General features: G+C 39.6%; 1 protein-coding gene across 1 annotated transcript; it reads right to left on the bottom strand.

Moving 5' to 3' along the window:
* Nucleotides 1-1,617: 1,617 nt before the first annotated feature.
* On the bottom strand, nucleotides 1,618-2,464 carry LOC122750524 (putative monooxygenase p33MONOX). The gene is given in 3 exon segments (XM_043997271.1): nucleotides 1,618-1,811; nucleotides 1,814-1,861; nucleotides 1,864-2,464. Coding segments are annotated over 3 exon segments (840 nt in total). The 5' UTR covers nucleotides 2,462-2,464.
* Between the last annotated feature and the right edge of the window lie 11,215 nt (nucleotides 2,465-13,679).

Genomic DNA, 13,679 nt, shown 5'->3' with positions numbered 1-13,679 from the left:
ACAAGTCTCAAACTGATGGAGGAGGCTAAAAGGGTTAACAGAGAAACTAAGGTTTGTGTTCTTACAGTAACCAAGAGGGTTTGTCCCTATCGACCTTCACCATCAATGGAGACGGGTCACAGAGACAATTGAAATGTTTGAATTAGATGACAGGATACACAGAAACCAGGCCTAAGAAAAAAGAGATAAAAAACAGAGACACTCTGACCTTGGCAAGTTGAGGTATGTTTTTATGAACATGCGTAGAAAAGGCCAAATGTGTCCTTAGGTTCACCTTATGATGTGTAAACCCCCAAAACACACCTCCAGGGAAAAAGGTACCCACCTTGGGGGTTGGCTTAAGCCCTCAGGAGCTCCAAATTAGGATAGGCCCTCCCCTGTACCTCCCTAAAATGGAGATTAGGATAATGAGGAGATGATCAATTATTTTCTGATTATAAATATAACCATTTTCATCCTCCTATTCAAGACACCTTTCTCCTTTGGGTGCTCTCCCTGTGGTCACTCACAGGATTGCAATAAAACTTGGGAAACTGAGTCACTGAGTCTTGTAATTCCTTTGGGACACCTCACAATCAACTTGATCACCTTAATTCCAGTCCACATCAAAACCCCTTGGTGAGTTGGCGGGGGGGGGGGGGGGGGGGGGGATCTACCCCAAGCATGTGAAGATGTCCACCAATGGCCATGAAGGAGGCTGAAGCTTTGGAGCACTTAGAGCTTGTTCATTCAAAAAGATATCAAGGTCATCCCGTGCATCTCAGGCCATCACAAGTCATCTTGACTTTTGTCCTGCCACTGGACTTTGATGACCCTGGAAGAGTGAGGCTGATGACTTCTTGCAACTCTGCCTCACTTAAATCCAATTCACACTCACTCAAGTCAAGATATCACCCCTCATGTCATTGGTCTTCTTCAAAAATGAAGGATGAATGATATAAGTAACTTATTTAGGAAAGGTCATCTGGACCAGGATCATTCTTGATGCTGTGGTTGATAACTAGGACTCTCTTCTCCGGCTCATGGCTGCTGGTCCCTTGGGAGCTTCATTTGGGTTTGAATCCCAGTTCTGCCAAGTCACTTATCCTTTTGTTGAGCCTCAGTTTATTAAGAAATAACATAGTGATTAATAATACCTGCCAAATCTTTCACATAGAGTTATTGTAAGAATTTGTTGAGATATCCACAATTGTGTTGTAAAATAAAGCACTAAAGAATGTAAACTATTATTATTGCATCAATAATTATAAAAAATTTCTTTTTTTATCTTGGATAAATATGCAGAACAAAGTCTACTAGATTTTAATTATTTTCCTTGTCCCCTGCAATCTAGTTCTATAGATTAGTAGCTGGCTGTGATCAACTGTACTTTGAGAAGTTATTCAGATCAACTTTGGGACATTACAGAATAGGTCTTCCTGCACTAGAAAGATTCAGGTTTTGCTACAAATACTTAAATAATCATCAGGAATATTATCCTTGGCAGAATTGTAAATGGATGACATCTTTCCTATGTTAAGTGCAAGATGGATGGGAAGAAAGAAAAGTCTAAGATACCCTTTCTACATAGCAGTGGTTCACCAGGGAAAGCAACTTCGCTCACATGAAAAGGAAGCGTTAGAACCCTGTAGGAGTCAACACATTCATGTCCCTTGGTTTGTGGTTATGGGTCCATGAAGGTTGTTTCTTTCCTTCCATCACTGGAAGGTCCATTTTAGGTGGCTTTAAGGCTGCTGGATCTTCTGCAATTCTAGTAGCCTGAACCCAAATGAGCTCCATTGGTGATGGCTTCTGAGTACCTTTGTACTGAAACCTGAGTCGGATTTCTGGAGGGTTCTTGGTCCAAAAAGGCTCCATTTTCAGATGAGGGCTTGTCGCTATCTGCATTTCCAGAGTCCATGATGCTGACATCTAGGCCAGGTAAGGAAGTAGAAGATCCATGAGTAAACCAGCCTCTGGGCTTTTGCTTGGGAGAAGAATGGGGTGTACTACTTGGGGTGGACTGGGTTGAAGCAGTCAGTCTATCTTCTTTAGTCATTTCTCCATTTTGCAACTTCAATTTATGGATTGCCTCTGCCATACCGTGGTGCTTAGCTTCTTCAGTGGTGAAGCCTTTATGGGGAGTGTATCCTGCATCTGTCAGCCCTGCTTGCTGCTCAAAATGCTGGATGCTCTCTTGTGTCTGTTTTGTAATTAGAGAATTCATGATGATGTGCATTGCCTTAGCCTTCACCACTGGGGCCTTGTTCATTTGGTCACTGGAAGCTGAGGGGCTTATGGAGAAACTATTTTCTCCTTCCTCAACCTTGGAAAGCTGTTGGTACTTCCGATCTGGGATGACCGGCTTTTTCCACAGAACCTTACTGCATATGTCAGATGAAGGCAGAGTCATCGGTGTGGGATCCTCCAGGACATCATCATAACTGAATGCCCGATGATGCATTCCAATTGGCAAAGACATCTTGCCTAGAAGCCTACCAGCACTGGCTCTCTGGATGATGCCATGAAAGACTGTGATACCAGCGTTTCTCTAAATAGATATCCAGAACTCTGATTCCCACAGTGAAAATCTATGGAAGTTTCGCAGATAGGACAAAGGTGTCAAAAGGGAACATTCTGCAGCTAGTGATGAGCTAGCAGAGAGTCCCAAGCAGCTCTCATGCAGAGGCTCTACTGACAGCTGGGTTTCCGTGAGGAAGGGGAGGGGGATGGAAGAAAGGGGGTGGGGGGGGGGGAAGAGATTGTCCACAGCCTGAGGGTCTGCCACGGACAGGAAGCTGAGACTAACAAGGCTCTAGGGCCCCGTAACTCCCTAAGCACCGAAGCACGGGGCGAACTGAGGCCATGACGCAAGTAGCGCCAAGACGCAAATGGACCTCAGTGAAGAGAAGCAAAGCGAAGCTCTATAAAATATTTCTATGGGAATATAGATCCCAAGTTCTAAATCATCAAGTGAACAGATGAACTTTTTCAACACAACTTCTCAATTGCCTACTTGTACAGGGAAGGTCCTCAATGGATCAACCAACTGAAGAGAATGACAATTTAAATTGTGGGTGGGAACTAATGGGTAAAATTCAATAGAGGACTTGAGAGGAAAAATCCAAAGGAATTTCAAGGTGAGAGTCAATGGGATTGACATGATGGTTCAGGAACAATACTTAGTAGAATGGTAAGAATGATGTTGCTTTTATTGGGACTTCAGTTCCACATTTTAATATGTGCACAATGTAATAGCAAACTCTAGTGAGCTGAGATTTGATAATTTGCCACACAGTGTGATCTCTAATTGCTTGAATAAGATTGCACAATGGAATAATTTCCTCCACAGTAAGAATGATTTCTCATTGTCAAACTGATAATATCCTATTTAAATGTAATGTATTCTCAGGCTGTGACTATATATTGTCTAGGGTGATTTTTCCTCCTCTTTACTTCCTTAAAAACTAAGCAATAGAAACTGACCAGTGGTGGATAATGATAATAATAATAATAACAACCAGCATTTGTATAGCACCTACTATGTGCCAGACACTGTGCTAATGCTTTACAAATATTATTGCACTTCATCCTCACAACAACCCTGCAAGGTAGGTATTATTCTTATCTCCATTTTTACAGGTGAAGAAACTGAAGCAAACAGAAGTTAAATGACTTGCCCAAGGTCACATAACTAATAAATGTCTGAGGTCAAATTTGAACTCAGATCTTTCCAACTCCAGGACCAGGACTCTATCTACTGTGCCACTTAGCTGCCAAGTGGCCCTCTTTGGATGGAAAAATCTTTTATGGTTGTTATTTTATGATTTTATAATAGCCCAATATCCTTATATAAAATAGTGATTCAATAAACTTAAAGTTGATACTCTGGTTTATGAATGCATTCTTTGTACTCTTTGTTTTGAAGAGATTACTTATGCTATAAGAATAAAAAATACATATTTTTCATAAAGCTACCATGCAAAGCCATCTCTTTATTTGAACAGGAGCAGTTGAAGAGTTGTTACTCTTAATGAGCCAATTTCATCCTTGTTATGTGTTTGGCTGGGCTCATAAAAGGTTTTCCTTTAGAAATGGAATTGAAAGACAATTGTTAGTCAGTGACCCATTGTCTATGAAGAATTCCTCTCATTCAGATGGGAATAAAGGCTCTAGGTGTCAGTTAAACAGAAGAATCCCTAACTTTGCAACTATAATTACTCAATTAATTTTATATGTGTGTGTGTGTGTGTGTGTGTGTGTGTGTGTACTATATATACACATGCACACACATGTATGCTTGTGTGTGCATGTGTATATACTACATGACAGGTGCTATGTTGGGTGGTAGGGATAAAAAAAAAACCAGAAATGAAATTTTCCCTGCCTTCAAAGTGTTTATATTCCATTGGGAGAAATAATATATAGATATATAAGCAAGGGAGCATTAATAAATGTTTAACAATCATCTCTCCAAAACAATGACATTCTTTTGTATCATTAACACTTTCTTTGGTCTAAATAATAAAAAAAAACAATGAATCAAGTGATTTGTAGTGTTTGTTCATTTCCAAAGTACACAAAGTCACACTAAAAACTTAATCTTCTCTCTGGCTGTTAGAAGCTGGCTAAAGCCTTGAACATAAATCTATGTAGTGAAGGCAACTTGTTTCCCTCATCCCTTCTCTAATTTAATTGATATAATAAAATAAACTAGTAAGTGGGAGAGAAAAAAGGTAGAGAAATATGTTTTTTTAAAAAAATAGCTACTTTTGCTATAGATACCAGTAAGCATATTATTATTAGTTTTTCAATATTATACCAATAAAGGATTGACCACATGTCTCCCTAATTTTTCATGGTCTCAGGCCAAAGACAAAGCAGGAAAGCTGGAAGAGAGTTTCAACATGCCAGTTAGCACAAGCAGGAGAAAAGCCCCAAAAGGCCTACAAAAGAGTGAGAGAGGCTCTAAAACCCCAAAGATTTCTAATGGCATCTTTCAAGGGTTTTTATCCTCTTCTGGTAGAGGTGGGTCATGATACGTTGATCAAAGCTAATTAGTTAACATCATTCAATTCCATAGGTTGACATGATTTGAAGGTAGTCTATATTAAAATGAACTCTAAGGGAAAAGAATTCAAAAGATCCTCACTCAAGTTGCTCAAGGCAAAGCCCATTATCTAGGTGTGGTTTAATATCATCAGTCCTTCATTGATCTAGGCAAAAGAATCTGTCTCCATTTCTTTTGTTCCCTTGGTTTTGTCCCAGAGGAGATTTGATAAAGTTCCTCAAGGAGAACAGGATTTTCTGGATTGCGGGGAGAAAAGACTATGAAACTGATCTCTGGGTCCCCCAAGAAATACATTATTAAAAATTGTTTTCTCACAATCACCCATCTGATTCCTTGAGAAACTACTTTTCCCTCACTGAATCGAACTCATATTACAAATATTTTAGTGGATAGAGCACCAGCCCTGGTGTCAGGAGGACCTGAGTTCAAATGTGGCCTCAGACACTTAACACTTACTAGCTATGTGACCCTGGGCAAGTCACTTAACCCCAATTGCCTCACAAAAAAACAAAACAAAAAAACCCAAATATTTTACAAATATTTCTTAACTATGGGGCTTATGGTAGTTAACAATGTGAGGGGCAAAAGGGGGTGGATTGAGTGGCAAATTGACAAAACTAAAAGGGGGCAACCCTCTTTAGGGGATAGATCTTACAGATAGTATATGCAAAAAGGAAAAGGGAAACAAAAAGGGAAATGTCCATTTAAGTCTTGGTAAGTCTCATCTCCTACAGATGATGCTGTATTCTGTATTCTATATTGTAAGTGTGATCACAGGTGTGATTGAAGAAAAATCTTTCCTAGGTTCTTTAGATCCTCTTCCTCAGCTGAAAATCTCCTATAAAATTAATTCTCACAATTTTGTAGTAATATAATAAATTTAAAGCCAACCCTTCATTTTGAATTTATTTATATCTTTATATCTACATATAACTTTCAATTTATTTTTGTCTTTCTTAGTTAAGTGTGTTTCCTATAAGTTGCATTTTTACTTTATTTTGTAACTGCTTTTTAATCCATTATGTTTTCATTTTTACATTTTATTGGGGAAGAAGTCCATTTACATTTAGGATTATTTGGTTTAGAAAAGTCAAAAGAACTGAGGAGCAGAAAGAAAAACCCCTGAAACCAGCCATATCTGCCTGGTCATCTCAGAATCTTGGTTGATGAGCCTTATCTCCCTTGCAGGAGTCTCTCAACTTTATGATCTTTAGAACAAAGAACAGGTTGACCCTAGCTAGCTAGAGCCCTCATTCACAGTATTTTTAGTGGTCGCCTCTTCCAGACAGACTTTATTCCTCCTATCAGAGATTTCACCATACTTATTGTAAGCATTTAATATACTTTGCAAATTTACATTTCTCAAAGCTAAACTATAAAATTAGTCATTCTTATTTACCTAATAATTCAGAGGTGGTTCTAGGATGCTGAGAGTTCCAGTTTCCAAAATCTGTCTTCTATTTTTCTATGTAGCTATGTGGGTGAGAAAACATGTACAGAGAAAACTAAGATGACTGAAATGATAGTAGTGCTTCTTGAGAAACAGGGAAATTGTAGAACTTTTATGCAATATAACCACTACAACCCACCAGGTGGTGCTGGTGAGAAGATCAGCCCCAATTGCCAATCACTCCATAGCCTCAGGGACTTAACTGATGAAGTGTAAGAGAGAACTTAAACTTTTTCATTTGTGAAGGTATAGTTTTGCACTCTTTTCCCAGCAATTTGATCCCCTACCCTCTGTAGAGGCATGGATTGCTTTTCAAGCCTACCATAGATTATTCCGCTACTTCTAAAGAAAGGGGACAATATGAATGGCTATTAACTTACTTATTCACTTCTGGGATGAATAGTTTGTATTTACCAAAAGTATGTGGTCCTGATGATTACTCTTTTTTCTCCCTCCTCATTAATAGATAAACTCTCATCTCTTTGAAATTGTGTAGGTTAGAGTGGAAGTTTCAACTTATATTAACAGATCCTCCCTAATTTAGATTTCTCCTCCTGGTCTTTCCAATTTCCTTGCTTGAATCCAAGTAACACAGGCACAGTTTAGATAGCTATCTGGCTTCTAATATAGTTCTATTTGCTTAATAAGAAAACTCAGAAAAACATTTAAAGAGATAACCATTCTAAAGAGGACTTTTAGGAAAGGAGAAATAGCATGGCTTACTCCCTGCTGTCCATTGGTGCATTAGTAGGGAAAGGGGTAAAAGTAGCAAGTATATGAAGGTGATAAGCATTTTGCCAAGCACTGGGGATACAAAAAGAGGCAAAAGACAGCCCCTATCCTCAAAGAAGTTACAGTCTAATGACAGAGAAAACATGCAAGCAAATACATACAAAGCAAGCTATATAAAGAATAAATAGAGGGGCAGCTAGGTGGTGCAGTAGATAGAGAACCTGCCTTGAAGTCGGGAGGACCTGAGTTCAAATCCGACCTCAGACACTTGACATGTACTAGCTGTGTGACTCTGGGCAAGTCACTTAGCCCCAATTGCCTTGCAAAAATAAATAAATAAATGAATGCATGAATGAATGAATAAGTAAGTAAGTAAATACATTTTTTTTAAAAAAAAGAATAAATAGAAAAAACTAACCTGGGGAAAGCGGAGGGCTTCCTGTGGAAAGTGAGATGTTAGTTGGGATGTCAAGGAAGAGGTCAAAGAATCAGAATGGAGGATAGTCTCCCAGGCTAGGACAGCCGGAGAAAATGGAACTGAGAGATAGGGTGTCTTGTTTTTGGAACAGCCAGGAGGCCAATGTCATTGGATCAAAGACTACAAGACTACAAGACTGGAAAGGTATGAGGGTCCTAGGTTATGAAGGGCTAGCAGAGGAATAACTAAGATCAAAGCAACTGAAAATAAGAAAATGATTAAAATGACTAATAAATTCAAAAGCTGTTTTTTTTAAAGACTCACAAAATTGATAATTAGCAAATTTAATTAAAAAAAAATAGTATCGGTGGCACAGTGGATAAAGCACCAGCCCTGGATTCAGGAAGACCTGAGTTCAAATCCGGCCTCAGACATTTGACACATACTAGCTGTGTGACCCTAGGCAAGTCATTTAATCCTCATTGCCCCACAAAAAAAAAAAAAAGAAAGAAAGAATTTCAATATGACAAATCTTCTACAAAAGTAGAAAAATAAAGACTACTCAAACTTATCATTAATTGCAGAGAAAGTCTTCCATAAAATATGACACTCATTTTATTTTGTTAGTGAAAAGAATGCTCTTTTGGAATTTATTTTTGTAGATACTGATTTAATTGTGCATACTGTCATTAGAATAATTCTGCTACTTTATTAAATATATTATAATAATCTTAATCTAGGGAATATTTTAAAAATTAAATATTTATAAGTAATTTTAAATTATAATTCATTTCTAATTTATTCAACTTGAACAATAGAAACAGCGAACTCCACTGTAACCCCCAACCAATAAGGCCCTTCCTGACACCTAAAAATGGGATTGCAGCTGTAGGATGGATGGCCTGTCCATCACCACAGCCAGTACTCTCTCCATCAGAATTCCCATTTTCTCCCTCTATTTGTTCCCTTCCTCTCTCTCTCTCTCCTCCCTCCCTCCCTCCATCCCTCTGTCTGTCAGTCTGTCTCTCCCCCTTCCATATATATATGTGTGTATATATGTATATATGTGTATATACATACATATACATGTTTATGTATAGGCACACATGAATAAACCTATGAATAGATATACATGAATAAATACATGTATACATGCACATGCACACATATATACATACACACATGCATACACACATACATATATATCCTTCCACTGTCCCCCTTCATTGAACAATAACAAAAACAACATCAATATAAAAGAACAGTAGAACCTTTCTGTACATAGTCCAGCAAAGAAAATTTCCATATTGGCAATGTCTAAAAATCTCTCTCAAACTACATTTTAGGGGACCTAGGTGGTACAATGGAGTGCAGGGCCCAGAGTCAGAAAGAATAATCTTCCTGAGTTCAAATCCTACCTTACTAGTTGTGTGACCCTGGCTGAGATATTTAAACCTGGTTACCTCAGTTTCCTCATTTGTAAAATGAGCTGGAGAAGGAAATGGCAAAACACTTTAGTATCTCTCCAAGAAAACCCCAAATGGGGTAAAAAAGAGTTAGACATGGCTGAAGTAAACAACAACATGCTACATTTTAAGTCTATCACATCTCTAGAGGAGGTGGGCGGTGTATTATATCTTCACTCCTTTGGTTTATTATTATATTGATCAGAATTCTAAAGTCTTTCAAAATAATTTTTCTTTAAAATGTCTTTTTTTTTCAGCAACAAACATTTATTTTATTTTCCAGTTACATGTAAGGGTAGTCTTCAACAATCATTTCCATAAGATTTAGAGTTCCAAATTTTTCTCCCTCCCTCCCTCCCTTTCCTCCCCCCCTCCACAAGATCACAATCAGGTTCTATGTGTACAATCCACAAGTGTTCTTTTTATCAGTTCTTTCTATAGGGGTGCATAGTAAGCTTCCTCATTAGTTCCTTGGGATTGTCTTGGATCATTGCACTGCTGAGAGTAGTTAAGCCATTCACAATTGTTCATTGAATAATACTGCTGTCACTATGCAAAATGTCCTCCCAGCTCAGCTCACTTCACTATACATCTATGTTCATTAGTCTTTCCAAGTTTTTCAGGGACCATCCTGTTTGTCATTTCCTGTAGCACAAGACCATTCCACTACAATCATATAAGACAGCTTTTTCCATTATTCCTCAATTGATGGACATTCCCTTGATTCTCAATCCTTAGCCTCCACCAAGAGTTGCTATAAATATTTTTGTACAATTTTTCCCCCTTTTCTCTTTTTCATGATTACTATTGTTAACTGTTTCCCTTACATCCTATTCTCTTCCCCATGATTATTCCATTATCCATCTTCTTTCATCCCATCACTCTTCAAAAGGGATGTGCTTCTGTGTGTCCCGTCCCCTACTCTGCCCTTCCTTCTCTTGCCCCTCTCTCTTTATCCCCTTCTCCTCCTACTTTCCTGCAGGGTTAGAGAGATTACTCCACCCAATTGATTGTGTACATTATTCCCTCCTTGAGCCAATTCTGATGAGTGCTAGGTTCATTTACTGCCCAGATTAAACAGATTACTCCACCCAGTTGGGTGTGTCTGTTAGTCTCTCCTTGAGGCAGCTCTGATGAGTTTAAGGTCTTCCAGCCTTTTCTGATGAGTGTAAAATTCATTTACTGCCCTGCTCCTCTTACATCTCTTCCTCCACTCCATAAGCCTTTTCCTGTTTCTTTCATGTAGGATTTTACCTCTGCCCTTCCCCCTCCCCCCCCACCCCCCGTGAATTCCCTTCACCCCTCAATTTAACCCTAAAGATGTCATTACCTAGCTAAGTGACACAGTGCACAAAGCATCACCCCTAGATCCAGAGTGATCAGAGCCAAAACCCAGCCTCAGACACAAGACAGTCGCCCACTGTACGACCCCAGGTATGTCCCCCAGCTCCAATTTTTTATGGTTCTCTAGGGTCTTGTATTTGAAAATCAAATTTGCCATTCAGTTCAGGTCTTTTCGTAACAAATATCTGAAAGTCTTCTTTTCCATTAAAGTCCCATTTTTTCCGCTGAAAGATAATGCTGAGTTTTGCTGGGTAGGTGATTCTTGGTTGTAATCCCATTTCCTTTGCCCTTTGGAATATCATATTCCATGCCCTCCGGTCCTTTAATGTAGAAGCTGCTAGATCTTGTGCTATCCTGACTGGGGCTCCACAGTACTTGAATTCTTTCTTTTTGGCAGCTTGCAATATTTTCTCCTTGACCTGAGAGCTCTGGAATTTGGCTATAATATTCCTAGGAGTTTTCCTTTTGGGATCTCTTTCTGGAGGTGATCGGTGGATTCTTTCAATTTCTATTTTAGCTTCTTCTTCTAGAATTTCAGGGCAATTTTCCCTGAGAATATCTTGGAAGATGATTTCTAAGCTCTTTTCTTGATCATGGTTTTCAGGTAGACCAATAATTTTCAAATTATCTTGAATTATATGCCTCCCCCCCCTTCTTTCCCTCTTGTCCCACTATAAGAGGGACAAAAGGGACTTCCAGTTAAGATCACAACATGAAAGGTTCTAATTTCCCACCAAAATCCCAGCAAAGGTTTGAAGGGGTCCAGATGTTATACCAGTAATCAAGAAGACCAAAGAGAGACACAAGGCAGTTTCTACAGCAGGTCCAGGACTGTACAAGGACCTGGGGAGGGGTGGAGCCTGCTGAGCTTCTCCAATCGAGTCTAAGGTCAGGGGGCGTTTGCAAAGAGGACCCCCAGGGAAAGCAGAAGTCAGTCTAATCTCATGTTAACAGGGACTAAAACTTGCAGGTTCTCTGAGCTGAGACCCACTGTGGAGAGAAGGAGCTGAAGTTATCCTGACCCCAGTAAATGGGGCCCAAAGCATGCCAGCAATGTGAGTGAGTAACCAGAGGCACATGAAATCAGCAGGCGATCCATTAAACTGGGAAGGCAGAGCAGCCGTTAGGGATGGGGACAGCCCTTGTTGAGCCTTTGGGGACATTCCTTGTAGCCCTTGGAGCCACAGCAGGAGACAGGGCCAGCTCTATTCTTCAGTGTGCATACTAGAGGCATGAGACCAGCAGTCTCCAACATCCGACTGGAAGGGCTATAGCAAGGGTCAAAGCCAAATCTGAATTGGGAATTGTGCTAGGAGGATGATACAGAATTGAAACTGAAGCTACTGCTTACAATGGGCCACTGGGAAAGGGAAGCTCTTTTGCCCTACTTGGTCTGGATTTTTCTTTCTTTATTCAAGGACACTCAATTTATGGGTTAGAAGCCTTAGCATACTGTGATCACACAGTTTATGGAATAGAACAAAAAAAGACAGGAGATCTGTTGAGTGCTCCTATTTGAAACCTCCAGCCATCTTCTAAACTTCTTTCTACTTAGAATTAAAGAGATTCCCAAACCAGACGTTCTCATATCTAATGGGAAAGAATTAGGGAAGCAATAAAATGCTTTTCATTCATTCGTCCATTATTTCCTATTGGGTGGCTTCCTGCTCATTCAGAGCTCACAATCCCTAAGTGTTTTGGTGACCAGGAAAGGGGAATCACCTTCTTGGTCTTGTGCCAAGATCAGCCAAAACACTCTCTCTCCAAATCAGCAACATCACCTCAGGCCAAAAGAAAATAATTCAAAAGGTAAAAAAACATGTTGATACAGGCTACATAGGTTACCATTTTCTGTAATTCTTCACTAAAGTTTATGTGTAGGAGTTCTTCACCTGGCATCCATGAACTTTAAAAATAATATATATAATTATGATCATTGTAAATTATATATAATCATATATGGTTATATATTTGTATAGAAATTACAATTACATAATTATAAATTGCATATGTATATAATTGACAACTATTTCAATAGACTTTGTTTCCTTTGTAATCCTATGTCATTTATTTTCTGCATTTCTTCTGAAGAAGTCCACAGTCTTAGATTAGAGGAACAGATTTTTTTTGGTCTGTAATACAAAATTCATGCCATAGAGAAACACTGGATTTACAGAGACACAGGGCATGGGTTCAAATGCTTGTTTCAGTTACTGTTGATGTCACTTGCTGGGACTGACGTATTTTTGCAGAAAAATAAGACAGACCAATCAATGTTGAAAGTAAAAGACTTTTTTTTTTTTTTTTTTTGCGGGGCAATGAGGGCTAAGTGACTTGCCCAGGGTGACACAGCTAGTAAGTGTCAAGTGTCTGAGGCCGGATTTGAACTCAGGTCCTCTTGAATCCAGGGCCGGCGCTCTATCCACTGCTCCACCTAGCTGCCCCATAAAAGGCTTTTGTTTTTTTGTTTTTTGTTTTGCTGGGCAATGGGGGTTAAGTGACTTGCCCAGGGTCACACGGCTAGTAAGTCAAGTGTCTAAGGCCAGATTTGAACTCAGGTACTCCTGAATCCAGGGCTGGTGCTTTATCCACTGTGCCACCTAGCTGCCCCCAAAAGGCTTTTTTATTTGTTGTGTTTGAGGTAAGGTCACATGACTTAAGTAGACCGATTAAAGAGATCATGGAGAGTGAAGCAAGGGCAACAATGTCAGGGTATTATTAGGACACCCTATAGGTCCCAAACTGGGGCAACCATTGATCCCTTTATAACCAGGTTGTTTTCCAATTCCCAGCCCTGGGGCTGGAGCAGGGAAGATAATCCAACCAGAGTTGTCCCAAAAGGAATGATGGTCTTCAGGCTATGGCAGATGGAGATGGTCCAAGATGGCCTGGTGAGAGTCTGCTTCCAGAACTTTGTATTTTGTGGCATCAAGCTCTCACTGGGATTCCTGGGTTTATTTTTATTCCATGCATCAGGACAGCTCCAGAATCAGGGGAGCAAGAAGCTGAGGTATTTTTACAGAGATTACAGGGAGGGAAGGGGTCCATTTTGGGATGATCTGATTGGTTCCCCACCCTTGAGGTCATAGGTAGGTGGGAGCAAGGAGAGGGGCTTTCCAATTAGTGAGGAAATTCACTATAAGTTCTACATACAGAGGGTTCCAGAAAAAGACAGAATAGGAGTGGGGGCATAGCAATTAGGAGGAGCAGAGAAAACTT

This window comes from Dromiciops gliroides, chromosome 3, assembly GCF_019393635.1.
Source record: "Dromiciops gliroides isolate mDroGli1 chromosome 3, mDroGli1.pri, whole genome shotgun sequence".
Lineage (NCBI taxonomy): Eukaryota > Metazoa > Chordata > Mammalia > Microbiotheria > Microbiotheriidae > Dromiciops > Dromiciops gliroides.
Note: the sequence above shows the minus strand (reverse complement) of the source record. Positions and strands in the feature narration are given on the sequence as shown.